Here is a 15,182-nt window from a genome sequence, read left to right on the forward strand (position 1 = left end):
GACATTCTCACAGGCAGAGAGACAGATATAGACACACACTCACAAATCACACCCCTCAGAACAGACGAATGCTCACAGACATGATCACTCTCAGAGACAAAAGCATTCACCAACGTTGAACCAAACCGACTGACTCACAAGCTCAGACACAGAACCTCACTCTTAAATTGAACACATTTTTCAAACTTGCACAGAGACACTCACACTAAGATAGCCATTCATAATCACTCTCACTCTCTCTCACACACTCAGTCTTTCACACTCATGTTCTGTGATACACATATGTTCACTCTCCTTTTTCACACACCCTCACACAGATACACATGCGCACTTCCACACTCAACTAATTCATGGCCTCACACAGATTCCATTCATGACAAAAAACTCACACTCGTTTCCACACGCTCACAAAACCTCTTAATCCTTCCCAAACATTCTGGGTGGATCTCAGATGGTTTGCTTCTTTATTAATTGAATAATTGCTGTAACAGGATATTTCACCATGCTCTTGATCTGCTCTCGGAACTTGGCCTGCGTCACTGCATAAATAAAGGTGTTTGTGCAGCAACTTAAATCCCGCAGCATCAGTCCAACCCGTTGGAATATGTATTCCGACTCAGAGTAATCCCCTGGATCTGCTCCTCTCATGTTATAATATAAAAATTCCGCAACAAACACCAACCACAGGAGGATGAAACTGCCGGAGATGGTGAAGAGTAAAATCACAGACCTCCTTCTGCTCTCCATCTCTGGGTCTCTGGTGTTGTCTCCCTTCCTCTGACCCCTCAGTCCCTTACGAACATGACTGGCCACTAAGATGTGTCTGACCGTCAGAGTGTTGACCAATAGAATTAAAGTGAATGGAAGCAGTGGGGTTAAAATCTTATCAAACCAGTCAAATGCCACCCATCCTGGATCAGTATAAACATTTGACTTAACATCACAGAGCCACGGGACATTGTCGATAATGGTTAAAGGCTCATATGCAAAGTAGAAAGGAATGTTTTTTAAACAGAGTAGGATATACGTTGTTGTTAGAACCACAGCTGCAGTTTTCCCAGTACAATATTTTGTTTTCAGCTCCTCACAACAAATTGCCACAAATCGGTCAAAGGAAAATGCGACGGTGAACCAAACAGAATTATCTGTGACTGCAGACAGCAGGACTGAGTGAGCACTACACACAGGAGTGATCTCCAAGAAAGACCATGGGAAGTAATAATAACTGATCTGCCACAGTATGACGGAGGTGATAATAACCAATAGATCTGCTACAGCCATGCCAACCAGGTAGCGAGTTGTGCAGGTGGAGAGAGCACACTTTCCTCGTGACAGGATGACAATTCCCAATAAATTAACTGTAAGAGAGATAGTTTGTATTACAGAAACTGAATGCTGCACTCATCAATATAGTTCACAAGAATACTAATTCAAACAGAAAACCGATATTTTTCTGTATGATGTGACAGAACAGTACCTAGAAGAGAAGTGTATTCTGTGCTGCATCTCTTCCAGAAGGGTTTGGGATAGAGATATTAGAAGGTCTGCATCAGTCAAGCAGTCAGGAAACACTTGGACTTATTCCTGGGTTTGCCTGTCTTTTCTCAAAAGATGCATAAGTGAGTGGGGTCAGGATGACAGAACCAAGGAACTTTGTGTGTTGCTTTCAATTCGATTTTCAGTTAGTGAGAAGTTTCTGCTACTGTTGAGCTAAAACATTTATTTCTCTGCTGCTGGAGACTTCAACGAGGTTTCATTTTCAGAACAAAATGACACAGACTGGAGGGCAGCAACGTGTAAGTTATTTAATTGTTTTCCTAAATTGCCTTCCGAGGTACCTATTTTTGGGATGCTGCCTTTATTACAATAGCTGATAACTAATGTTATAGAATCCCTACAGTGTGGAAACAGGCCACTCAGCCTCACAAGTCCACATTCACTCTCTGAAGAGCATCCCCACCAAGACTCATCCCCTTGCCCCATCACTGAAATCCTGCATTTTCCATGGGTCATCTACATAACTATACATCTCTGGACACAGTGAGCAATGTAGCATGTCCAATCCACCTTAACCTACGCATCTTTGGACTGTGATAGGAATCTGGAACAGCTGGAAGAAACCCACACAGTCACTCGGGGCTAGAATCGAATCCGGGTTCTTGGCATTGTTAGGAAGCAATGTTAACCGCTGAACCACTGTGATGTCCCATGGTATTTAATGGTGAAGGAATTCATTATTTTGTTTAAGAATTTAGATATGGTTAAAGTTATGCCAGAAGAGATTGCTGATTGGTTAGCACATGGAATTTGATTGGTAGAGGTGTTGGTATTGCACTTATCAAGGATGAAACTTCTAAGGCACTCTGAGTATGCAGAGGCTTTAAACCAATATTTTTTCCCTGTTTCCAAGTGAAAGATAAGTAGTTCTTTGGAAAAAAAACCTGAAGTTACTGCAGTGGAACTTGGTGAATGAATATAACTGGGGAGAAAGTATTACGTAAAGTGATGGGATTAAAGGAAGATATATCCCAGTGACTGGTGACATGCACCTGAGTTTTAAAAGAAGTGACAATCGACATAATGGATGCATTAATCATGATCTTCCAAAATTCTCAGGATTCTGTAAAGGTAATGGTGGATTTGGAAACATGACAATATGACATCCTTATCAAAAAAAAGTAGAGAGATAAAATATGAAAACTATAGAGCAGTTAGCTTGACCTCAGTGGTTGAGAAGATGCTCAAGTTAATCATTTGCGAGAAGATAACTAAACATTTGGGAAAGGCGAAGGCACTTTCAAGTTCAGCACGGTTTAATGAAGGGCAAGTTGTACTTGACAAGCTTTCTAGAGTTCTTTGAGGATGCAGTCAGCAAGGAAGACTGTGAGAATTCAGTGGATGTGGAATATTAAGAGTTCGAGAAAGCATTTGACAAGGTGCTGCATAAAATACTGATCCAGAAGCTGAGATTCCAGGAGGTTACGTGCAGAGGATTGACTTGGATAAAGGATTGGTTGACTGATTGAAAGCAGAGGGTCAAGAGAATTGGGTTCTTCTCTGGATGTGGACTAGTTGCACCAGAGGTAGTGCAGGGTTCAGTTAACAAATCAGCTCAACTATTTACACTCTATATAAATGATGAGTTGTGATGAGGAGATAAAGAGTTTACAGATGGGTATTGATACACCTGAAGAATGGTCCAGAAAATGGCAAATGGAGTTTCATGTGCATAAGTGCGTGGTTGTCCATTATGGCCAGATAAATCACAGGATACATTATTATTCATACTGGAATCTGATTGAAAGTCTGTCAGTGCAGAAGTATCTGGGAGTGTTTGTGTATGAATTGCAGAAAGTGGGTTTGCAGGTGCAGCATATCATAAATAAGGCAAATTGAATCCTGGCATTAATTGCAAAAGGATTGGATTAGAAAAGTAGATAAACATAGAATGTGACAGCACATTACACGCGCTTTGACCCTCGATGTTGCACCGACCTGTGAAAATAATGTGATGTCCATCTAACCAACACCTTTCTATTATTATCCATATGTATATCCAATACTAATTTAAATACCTTTAACATCAGCGAGTCTACTATTGTTGCAGGCAAGTGGCTCCACACCCCTACTACTCTCAGAGTGAAGAAACTACTCCCGATATGTGTCCTAAATCTATCACCCTTCAATTTAAAGCTATGCCCCTTCGTGTTAGCCTTCACCATCCAAGGGAAAAGATTCTTAGTATCCACACTATCTAACCTTCTGATTGTCTTATATGTCTCGATTAAGTCACCTCCCAACCTTCTTCTCTTCAACTAACACAGACTCAGTTCCCTCAGCATTTCCTTGTAAGATCTTCCTTCCGTACCTGACAACATCCAGAGTCAGTCCCCTCTGAAACTTTTCCAAAGCTTCTACAGCCTTCCTATAATGCAGTGACCAGAAATGAATGCACTATCCCAGGTGCTACCTTACCAGCGCTGTCACAACACCCCTTCTTAAACAAGGGGACTACATTTGCTATCCTCCAGTCTTCTGGCACGACAACTTTTGGTAATGATGACATAAAGATCCAAGCAAAAGGCTCTGCAATCCCCTCGCTGACTTTCCAGAGAATCCAAGGATAAATCCAACCTAACCCAGGGGTCGTATCTATTTTAAGATCTTACAAAATGGCTAAAACCTTCTCTTTGTCAACTTCAGTCCCATCTGATTTTGTAGACCGTCTGTCCATTTTCTCACTAACATTGCTCTTTTCCAATGTGGAACCGACAATGTGAATAAGTCTTGTTTCAGTTAAATGTTCCATTGATTAGACCGCACCTGGAGTATTGTGTCCAGTTTTTATATCCTTACTCGGGGAAAAATGTGATGACATTGGAGGCAGACTTGCCTGCTCCCACTCCCAATTCCTAAGTACTCTCTGAAAGTATGATTTAGATAGCTTCAGTCGAGTGGTTAGAGTATGTAACGTATTGTCTGTGAGTGTAGTGGACACAGGTTTATTCGAGTGGTTAGCATCAGTAGGAATACTGTCTGAGAGCATGGTGAAGGTTCGCTCGACACCTTATGAATTAGTCTGCACTGACTCAAAAAGGTTGACACTGGAAAAGCACAACCAGTCAGGCCACTAATTAAGCTGCCCATTTCAGAGTGACAGGATATACTTCATCCAGCAAATGGGCTACCCCATGTTGGAACAATTATGCGTTTGTGGACAGGTGATAGTCAGTGCTCCTGCTTACCACAGAGGAGTTGAATCTTGGAGAAGGAGACATGACAGAAGGTCTGAATGATGACTGGGGCAGCTAGGAGTCAGGACAGGGTAGAACAGATGTCGAAACTCTTGGAGATTTTGCACCAGGGTTGTTGTAACACGTGAGGAGTCAGGAAACCCGATCTGTGATTCTGAGAATGTCTTAGATAGTGTTGGAGATCTAATTTGGTGTCTTAATGATGGAGCAAACCAGGTAGAGAAGGAAGGTGTCAGCGCTGGAGCAAGAAAGGGTTTTGGAAAAATAGAAGGAAGGGAAATAGGAAAGAGAGATGCGTTGGAACAACATCCAATTATGTCTGTAGATCGCTGGACTGACTGTGCAAAGCACATTCCCCACTCAATTAAAAAAAACGATGCAGGTCAGAAAATGCAATTCTGGCACATAGACAGACATCAGAAGTGAGATGATGTGCTTGTTTCTTCATTAACAGATTCTTTATGTTCAAAATCACCGCCCTCAGTCCCATCTCTGCAATCTGAAAAAGAAAACCATGCTGATTTTTCATCAGTTATCGATGTCACTCCTCAGAGAGATGGACCTGACAGAGCTACCAAGGTAAAGTGTAAAATGAAACCACTGGAGCATTGATAATTTCTGATCTTTAAACCATGAATCAGCTCTGGATGTGATCAATGCAGTAACCTCAGCCCAATGTTAAACCGAAAGGAAATATAAAGAATGGAACTCATTACACAAGACCCAAAGGTTGATAGGACGGAGTATGGAGAAGAGGATTAATTAGTCACGACCAACAGGATGCAGTGCAGACATTTTCTCAAAAGACCCTTAAAGAGCACATTCCAAACATCTGCCCTTTCCAACCCAGAAGGATAAGTGCTGCACTTACATCACAGCAGCATCCCCTGAATCCTTACACTCTGCCATCCTGATTTGGAAATAAATCACCGTTTAATCGCTGATCGTGTATTTTAAAAATCCAAAAATTCCTTCCCTTAGGGCATTGTGGGTAAACGTGCAGCATATGGACTGCAATGGTTCAAGACATTATCACACCAATACCATCTTACCAGTAACTAGAAACAAGCAATAAATTCTGGCCAAGCCAGCGACACACATCAATAAGTTCGTAAAATGTGATTCTCCTTCAACAAAAGCCCAAACAATTTGGGAGTTTACAGTAACTTTCCCAGAAGGAGAATCAATCTTTCTTCAGATGAGATGACGCTGTAGCACTGCACTCGAGCAATGTATGGAATCAGCCTCTTTCTGTTTCATTTGAAACATTTGAGGAGATGACCGAAACTTTGAGACATTTTCCTTTGTATGCCTGTAAACAAACATCAAATTCCAGTAATACTTATTTCCCTCTTAACAAATGTTTCCACTAGTAAAACTCACAGCTGCTTGAAATGGGCTGCATTAAATACTCGTCAATGAATTCAAGATTTAAATATTAAGACAATGGGTTTCTGGTCAGGTAATAATACACAGGCAGTGCAGTTTGCCACGGAGTGTTACTGTCTCCAGTCAGTGACCCAGGCACATAACAATCCCACAGTGATGGATCCTCACATGAAGCCATTATTCATTGGAAAGATATGCTCAGTTCTACATGGGAAGTCTCATTCAAGTTGATTTTCCTCTGATACCCAGTCCTACTTGACCTCAGAGAGTTTGACTTCATCAGGGTTGATGCAATATTCCAACGAATATTCCAACGAATATGTCACATTGATCGTTGATGATGAAGCTTGTGAAAGGAAAACAGAATTAAACATAGCAACTTGTCGATAGGAGCAGGAGTCAGCCACTTGGCGCCTTCACCAATAAACACAGTCCACCGATTTCTCAGCACCAACCCCAAACAGGTGACAAAACACGTCCCGAAACCCTTGCCACTTTACCCGGTATCAAAGACATCTCTGAAATGACTGACATACTACATAGACCTCTTGGCATCATGGTAGCCCACAACCAATCACTTCAACAGCAGTTAATGAACTCAAAAGATCCTATACAGACAACAAGCAAAACAAACGTCTTTTACAAAATACCATACAAGGACTGTGAAAATAACACTCCATTGGAATTGGACAAACAGGCAAAAACTAGCCACCAGGACATATGTACATTAGTTGGCCACAAAAAGCATGACCCTCTACCACTAGCATCCTTGCATGTTGTTGAGGAAGGATACCACTTTGACTGGAACGACACATCCATCCTAGCAGAAGCTAAGCAGAGACACGTACGAGAATTCCAGGAAGCATGGCATTCCACCCAGACCTATATCAACAAACACATTAACTTGGACCTGATCTACCATCCTCTGAGAAAAACAACTGGCAGGAAATGGCATCACCAGCACCAAGAAACCGAAACACGTCAATAGAAAGTGAGACATATCACCCGGGCTTCACCGAAATCTCACTGATGATCTTACCGAGTATGGTGATAAAGTGTCTGACCCCAAAACTTTTATTGAACAAGCAAATTCACATCAAGAACCGTTAGCTTGCTCCACCATTGAATGTGATGATGGCTGATCGTCGTACTCAATAACTGAAACCCTCCCCCAACCGAAATCCCTTCAACTCTTTCACAAGAAGTGCTATATCTGCATTCTTCTTGAAACCACGTAATGTTTTGACCTCAACTATGTTGTGTTAGAGAATTCCACTTGTTAATCACTCTTTCCTTACCTCAGTTCCTTGATTTTACCCCCTAATCAGAGGCTATGTCTCCTGATTCTGGACTCTCCTGCCATCAGGACCATCCTTCCCACATTTAACCTATCCTGCCCTGTCTGAATTTTGAAGACTCCAAGGTGAACCTCCCTTGTTCTTCCAAACTCGAGAGCATACCGACCTCACCGACTCAAGCTCTCCTCATATGTCAGCCCTGCCATCTCAGGAATGATGTTCGTAGAATTGGCTGCACAAACTCTCTGACAAGAACATATGACGTCAGATAAGAAGACCAAGACTGTGCTCAATATTGCAGTGAGGCCTCAACCATGCAGTGTATAATTGCAGCAAGTCACCAGTGTTCCTGTAATCGAATCCTCTCACTGTGAGTGAAAGCATACAGTTTTCCATCGTTGCTGCCGACTGCCTCTATGGACAGAAGCTTGTCATCAGTTCTAGATGGAGAATGAAAACACAAGAAGAATTCAAGACCCTTGACCTAATTATATCAGTGCTGAGGTGTTCTTCCAACACCTACAGCATGGAGATACGCCCTTTGGCCAAAACCAGTCTGGGTCCACCAAAATGCTCATCGACGCGAACACCATTTCCCTGTACATGACCCATAGCCTTTTAATACTTTCCTATCCATATATTTGTCTAAATGCCTCCTAAATGTTGTTAATGTACACGCCTCAACCACTTCCAATGGAAGACCAGTCCGTATGCATACTGCCCTCCGAGTAAAATATTGCACCTCAGGTTCCCTTTTATTCTTTCCCCTCTAACCTTAAACTGATGTCCTCTAGTTCTCTATTCCCACAATCTGGGAAAAAGGCTGAGTGCATTTACCGTATCCATGCTTCTCATGATATTGTACACTTCGATAAGGTAACCCCACGGTCTCACTTCTTGTCTAACCTCTCCCTATAGTTGAGACGGTTGAGTCAAGGAAACATCCTTGTAGATGTTTTCTACACCCTTTCCTGTTTAATGACACCCTTCCTCTTGCAGGGTGAATAAAACACAACACAGTCGTCGTGGCTATCCCTCGAGGTCAAGGATGATATCAACAAGTATAAGTTGATCTACTTATGGGATCTCAGTTGGCTTATGCACACAATCTTGGCTTTGAAAGGTCTTCAGGACAACTACTTCCACAGTTCTGATCACAGTACTCCAAGTGCAACCTCAGCAACGTCCTGTACCATTGCAAAGAAAGCAGACTTCCCAGCTTCTATACTCAATGCCCTGACTGACGAAAGGCCAGTGTACCTTCTTCACTATCCTGTGTTCCTGTCACGTTCAGAGAACCGTGCATCTGGACTCCAAGGTCCCACTGTTCCATTACACTCCTTCAGGCCCTACCATTCACCATGAAGCTCCTACCTTGATTAGACTTTCCAAAATTCAAGACATCACACTTACGTATATTAATCTCCAGTTATCATTTTTCGGGCTATGTCCTGCTGCAATTTCTGATAACCTTCCTCACTGTCCAGGACACCACCTATTTTGGTGTCGTCAGTAAACTTACTAATCATGTCTTGTGGGTATGGATAACGAACAACAATGAACCCAGCCCTGACCCCTGAGGCACTCCACTCGTCACAGGCCTCCAGGCTGACAAGCATCCTTCCACTATTACCCTCTGCTTCCGACCATCAAGCTAGTTTTGGATCCAATTTGCCAACTACCCCTGGATTCAAAGCTATGCAACCAGGTCAGTTTACCATTTGGAATCTTCTCAAAGGTCTTACTGAAATCCATATCGTCAACCATCCTGGTCCCTTCATCAAAGAACTTGAGCAAATTTGTGAGACATGATTTTCTACGCACAAAGCCATGCTTACTATTCTGAATAAAACCCAATCTTTCAAGATACCTGTGTATCTCATCTCTCAGAATCTTCTCAAGTAACGTAACTACCACAACATTCCTGAGCCTCCAGTCTCCCAGGACCTCACCAGTGGCTAACGATGATGCCAAGATATCAGCCAGGGACCCCGCAATTTCTTCTCTAGCCTCCTGCAGTATTCTTGGATATATCTGCTCAGGACAAGGAGCTTTATCCACCTTCATGCATTCCAATGCAACCAACACCTCTTATATTATGGTATGCACTGTCCCGAAAATATTGACGATTAACTTCCCAAGATCCCAAATCTTAATGCCTTTCTCCACCGGAAACACAGAGGAGAAAGATTCCTTGAGGACTCATCTCCCACGGTTATACACATACATGCCCAGTTTGGTCTTTGAGGAGTCCTATTGTTCCTCTAGTTATTGTTTTTCCTTTTCAAAAATTGAACGTACCTGTTGCATTCACTCTAATCCTCTAAGGCCAAGGCTATCTTGTACCCCTTTTCACCCTCCTGATTTCCTTCTTCAATTCCCTCCGGGGATTCCCTTGATTCCAGTTGCCTGTACCTGAGCCAAACACCTTTCTTTCCAGCCAAAGTCTCAATGTCTCTCATCATGCAGCATTTCCCATTCCTGTCGAGCTTCCCGTTCACCCTCACAGGAACAAAGTGATCTTGAACTCTAGCTATCTCACTTTCAAAGACCTCTCACTTGTTGCCTGCAAACATGTTACTCCAATGAACCCTTGCAAACTCCTGTCTAATTCCATCAAAACCCACCTTGTTCTCAACATGTGGGTTAGTTTTGTCTCTCTACATAACTGTTTTAAAATTAATCGAACCGTGGTCACTGGTCCCAAAGCGCTCCCTTACTGTCACCTCAGTCACCTAACCTACTTTATCTCCCAAGACTAGGTCGAGTTTTACCCCCTTCCCAAGTATAAACCTCTATATACTGTTTGAAGAGACTATCCTGATCCCATCCAAGCCCTTAACGCTATGGCAGTCCCAGTTTATGTCAGGAAAACTAAAACCCATTAGTATGAGAATCTTATTTCTCCTGCAAGTTTCCCCAATCTCCCTGCATAATTGCTCATAAAAATTCCCGTTGACTATTTGGGGGCCAATTGTACAACCCCAATTCCGTCACTATCCCTTTCGTATTTCTTAGCTCCACCCATAAAGTCTCGCTGGATGATCCCTCAGTTATTTCAAGTCTGATTACTGCTCTGATTATTACAACACCTCCACCCTCCTTTCCAGCACCTCTGTCCCACCTAAACCTAAAGACATTAAGGTGGCAGTCCTGTCCCTCCCTTAGCCATATTTCTATAATGGCTATAATATCCCAGTCCCACGGACCTCTTCACGCGCTGAGTTCATCAGCCTTACATGACATCTCTCTTTCATTGAAATAGATGCAACTTACTCTAACAGGCATTCCTTTCTCCCTATCATGTTCCAGCCTGACATGTCCCTTCACTTTACTATTTATGATGACTGTATCTCCTTCGAGCTTCGCACCTGCCTTTTTGCTGTTGAAGATCCCACCCCCTGCCAACATTGCTGTGAAAATACCCTGTAACATACTCAGAGAGCAAACGCAGAGAACAACTCTACGCAGTGACCTGCACTATTTCAATGGTTACTGTCACTTACCAGGAACCCCCAACACGGCAAGCACAGGATAATATATTTTCATCACATCGTGAATGCTGTTATACATTTCCAGTGTGTAATGATCCCTTTCTTAGTTCTTCAAGTAATCCCTGTCTTTGAAACTCTGGGGCAATTCACGACAGATTTTAGAATATGTTCTGTTAGACGTTCCCTCGGGGGGACTGAGATGACAACATTGCTCAGCTGATCATTCATTAAATGAAAAACAAACTACAAATGCCATTTGATTGTCTGTTATAAGATAATCTCTTTAACCTGAGAGGTAATTGATATAATTCAGACAATAAATATCACAAAATAGAAGCTGTATTCTTCCGACCCTGGGCTGTCTACTCAAATACTACCAGTCCCAAGTCTGATCCATACTGTCCAACAGATTATATACCCTCATCAGAAACAGTCTTTCCAACAGATACAGACCCATCGTCAGGTACAGACCCACCAACAGATGCAGATCTTCCAAGGAATAAAGTCATTCAAACTGAAACAGACCATCCAATAGTTAAAGACATTCCAACAGCTGCATCCTCTCCGACAGATAGAGGGCTTCCATCAGATACAGACACTCCAACTGATACAGAACCTCCAAAAGATACATACTCTCCATCAGGAACAAACTCTCTAACTGATACAGAATTTCCAAAACATATCCACCCTTCCACACAACACTTACAGGCTGGCCATTAACTACAGATCATCCAACAGGCACAGACTCTCCAACCAATACAGACACTCCAACTCAATACAGACCCTCCAATTAATGCAGAAGGTCTCCAACTGAAACAGTCTGTCCATCAGATATTAGACACTTCAACACACAACATTGCCCTTTGATGTGAAGGGCAGTGCTTGTCACTGGCCACTCGGGTGTTTTTCCTATCTTCCTGGTGGTGGAAATTGAATAAAGATTCGTGCACTTTGTGTCCTTCACTGTGTTTCACAGCTGCACACACACACCATGGGTGCTGGGTAATAAAAATAAGCACTATCGCAGTTAGGCGGTAGTGTGGGGGTAAAAGGGGAAAAAAAAGGAAAAAAAAACAAGAGGCAAAAAAACAAAAAGAAAAAAAAAATAGACACTTCAACTGAAGCAGTACCTCTAACCGACACAGAACACGCAACTGATACAGATGCTTCAACTGGTACAGACCCTTAAACAGATACAGACCCTCCCACAGATAGAGGCCATTCATCAGATACACACTCTTCAACTGATATAGACCCTCCAGAAAATACAAACTCGCCAACTGATGCATATCCTCCAACTGAGGCAGAATTTCCAATAGATACAGACTCTGCAACAGAAACAGACTCTCCAAAATACACAGAGTATCCAACAGATACAGACTCTCCAGAATACACAGAGTATCCAACAGATACAGCACGTCCAACTAATAGAGTTTCTCCAATTTATTCAGACACTGTATCAGATGCAGATCATCCAACAGATATAGATACCCCACCACAGACAGACACTCCATCAGATACAGAGTGCCCAACTGTTACACACCCTCCAACTAATACAAACCCTCTAACCGATGCAGACACGACAGATACAGTCGGTCCAAATGATGCAGGCCCTCGAACAGATACAGAACTGTCATATGATACAGAACCTCGAACTGATGCAGACTCTCCAACAGATACGAACTGTCCAGTTGATACTGTGTGGGCCATGCCAGCTGACACAGGAAGGTTATTAAAATGATCAGCTCTCTCCTCAGCCTGTCTATTGTGGTGAGGCATTCCTGGAGTCCCTGAACACAGCTAGGACAGAAACAAAATTGGTGAGTGAAGGTTCTGACAGCGCAGTATGAGAAAGAAGATGACATCTCCGCAGGAAGGTCCTTTTCCCAAATGAGTTGAAAGATGGCCCGGGAGAAATTGGATTTTAATCAGAGATTCTGTGACTATTACAAATGGATCACAGTGAATATTCAGGTCCAGTCTTCCCTAAAACAGCATCATAGAACATAGAACATTACAGCGCAGTACAGGCCCTTCGGCCCTCGATGTTGCGCCGATCCAAGCCCACCTAACCTACACTAACCCACTATCCTCCATATACCTATCCAATGCCCGCTTAAATACCCATAAAGAGGGAGAGTCCACCACTGCTACTGGCAGGGCATTCCATGAACTTACGACTCGCTGAGTGAAGAACCTACCCCTAACATCAGTCCTATATCTACCCCCCCTTAATTTAAAGCTATGCCCCCTTGTAATAGCTGACTCCATACGTGGAAAAAGGTTCTCACTGTCAAATGTCATTATGTTAAATGTTTCTGCTGACAACTTGTTAAACGATTTATTTTTTACTGCACGGCTCTCACATTGCTAGATGTGTGGTTTTAACTATCACCGAATTATAGATATTGATATTTTTGCATGTTTTATTTTCGCATCTCGATAAAGTGGTCCAGCGGGTTAAAGACACCAGAGAAATTCAAAATCTAGGACAGCACGTTCGTTATGAAAACACGTGGTCGAGAACATTGACTTTATGTTTTGTATCCGACAACAACTTGCTAATAACTGTTCCACTGGTTTCATTACGCTTTCTACAAAATCGAATCAAGACTTTAGGGAAACAAACCCGCACTTTCAAAATAGATCGGTCAGTTAGGATTTATCTGGATGAAGCCAAAAAGCATATTTCCATCTCAAGTTTGGACTGCAGCGAATTGTTGGTCTGTTTAAAATTGAAATGTATTAAAATTTACTGAGCATCATGAGATTCAATTTAAGTGCTAACTCAACAATAGTTAACTTTTGAACTTTGTACTACCTGAAAATAAACAAATAACCACGGTCATAGATAGCCCATGTGTCTTGTCGACAATTTAGCTCGTGCTTTTATCAGTGAATTATTTGGGAAAGTAAGACTTTGCTTTCTTGGAAAGAATGGGAAACTAACCCTCAGATGGAAGCGGGCAACAGAACAGGGGTCTGATACCATGAGCAGTTGCCAGTGGTCATTAGCTGAGAGAGTTTAAGATAGGGATTCACAGTGCCACAGTGCCATCTCCTGACATATTATCAACGGTTTGGGTAGGGGGCCGGACTGGGGGTATAATCTAGGAGAAAGAACCACCATCATCTCACAAGAACAGCAGAGAAGAATGTTGCTACCAAAGTCTAACACCAAAGACTTAAAGAGATCGGCGATGAACGCTACCCGATTCCAAAACCATACCAACCCTACACCACCACCACCCAATTCCAGGCAACAGCTCCACAAACAGGAAAACATACTTATCTGTTCGTGATTGCATAATTAGCTCTTTATCCAACTGAGTCTTGAAACTTGCTGAAATTTCCAGAAATTATATGAAACTTGTTGACAAAGTCCCACAACCGCTCCAAACCCAGCCGCTGACAGCCCAGAAGAGGATGGGGATTTTACTGGGAGGCAAGGGGGAACCTGTCCCCATGTGCTTTAACCAAATGCTTCGGAAACTAAAATTCGATATGGTCGTGATGGCATTGCTGTTCTGGGATCAGGTCGGAGTTCCTCGCGTCTTCCAAGCTCTGAAATAATTGGAGAGGCTGGATAGTGAAAAGGATATCTCAATGTGTGGATGAGATCAGAATTACCTGGTCATTCATAGAGAGCCATCAACAATATGGAGGTAGAGAGAGGCAAAGGGAGACTTCAGAGAGAACAAGACAAGACACAGAGAAGCACAGAGTATCAGAAATTGTAACAAAAAATAAGCGAGATACTTCGATTTGAACTGATTTATTATTGTCACATTTACCGAGGTGCAATTATTTGTTTTTGCTCTCAGGACAGACAAATAATACAAAGTGCCTTTGGGTAACAGAACAGATTGAGGAATACAATATTACAGCAGCAGAGAAGGTGTACAAGGACCGAGATCAACATGAAATTTACAACTCTAGTGACCCATTCAGAAGTCTACTAGCAGCGGGGAAGAATCTGTTCTTCAACATGTTGGTACGTGATTTTTCAGCTTTTATATCTTTTGCCCGATGGAAGAGGTTGCAAGAGTTTATTACTGCAGAGTTTTTTGAATATGGGCCAGTTCATCAATTCAGATTAGTTCCCATAGAAGCTCCGGCACTACCTTAGACCAGCACTATATCACTTTCTGTATGGGGTTTCACGTTTCAGTCTCTGCTTGTAAGCCAGGAGGAGAGACACAGCGTTGGGATGCCATTTTCCAAAGTGTGGATGGGATACAGAGCCA

At 42.5% G+C, this 15,182-nt stretch overlaps 2 protein-coding genes across 2 annotated transcripts in view; both read right to left on the bottom strand.

The window, feature by feature from the left end:
* Positions 1-15,182, bottom strand: part of LOC140468458 (uncharacterized) — a 1,057,462-nt gene that overhangs the window by 350,039 nt on the left and 692,241 nt on the right. The gene's annotated exons all lie outside the window — the stretch shown is intronic.
* Positions 448-11,014, bottom strand: LOC140468480 (probable G-protein coupled receptor 139). Its single transcript, XM_072564562.1, has 2 exons — positions 10,948-11,014; positions 448-1,358 (listed from the first exon to the last, which is right to left on the bottom strand). The coding sequence occupies exons 1-2, from the start codon at positions 11,012-11,014 to the stop codon at positions 448-450; spliced, it is 978 nt and encodes a 325-aa protein (XP_072420663.1).

This window comes from Chiloscyllium punctatum, chromosome 47, assembly GCF_047496795.1.
Source record: "Chiloscyllium punctatum isolate Juve2018m chromosome 47, sChiPun1.3, whole genome shotgun sequence".
Lineage (NCBI taxonomy): Eukaryota > Metazoa > Chordata > Chondrichthyes > Orectolobiformes > Hemiscylliidae > Chiloscyllium > Chiloscyllium punctatum.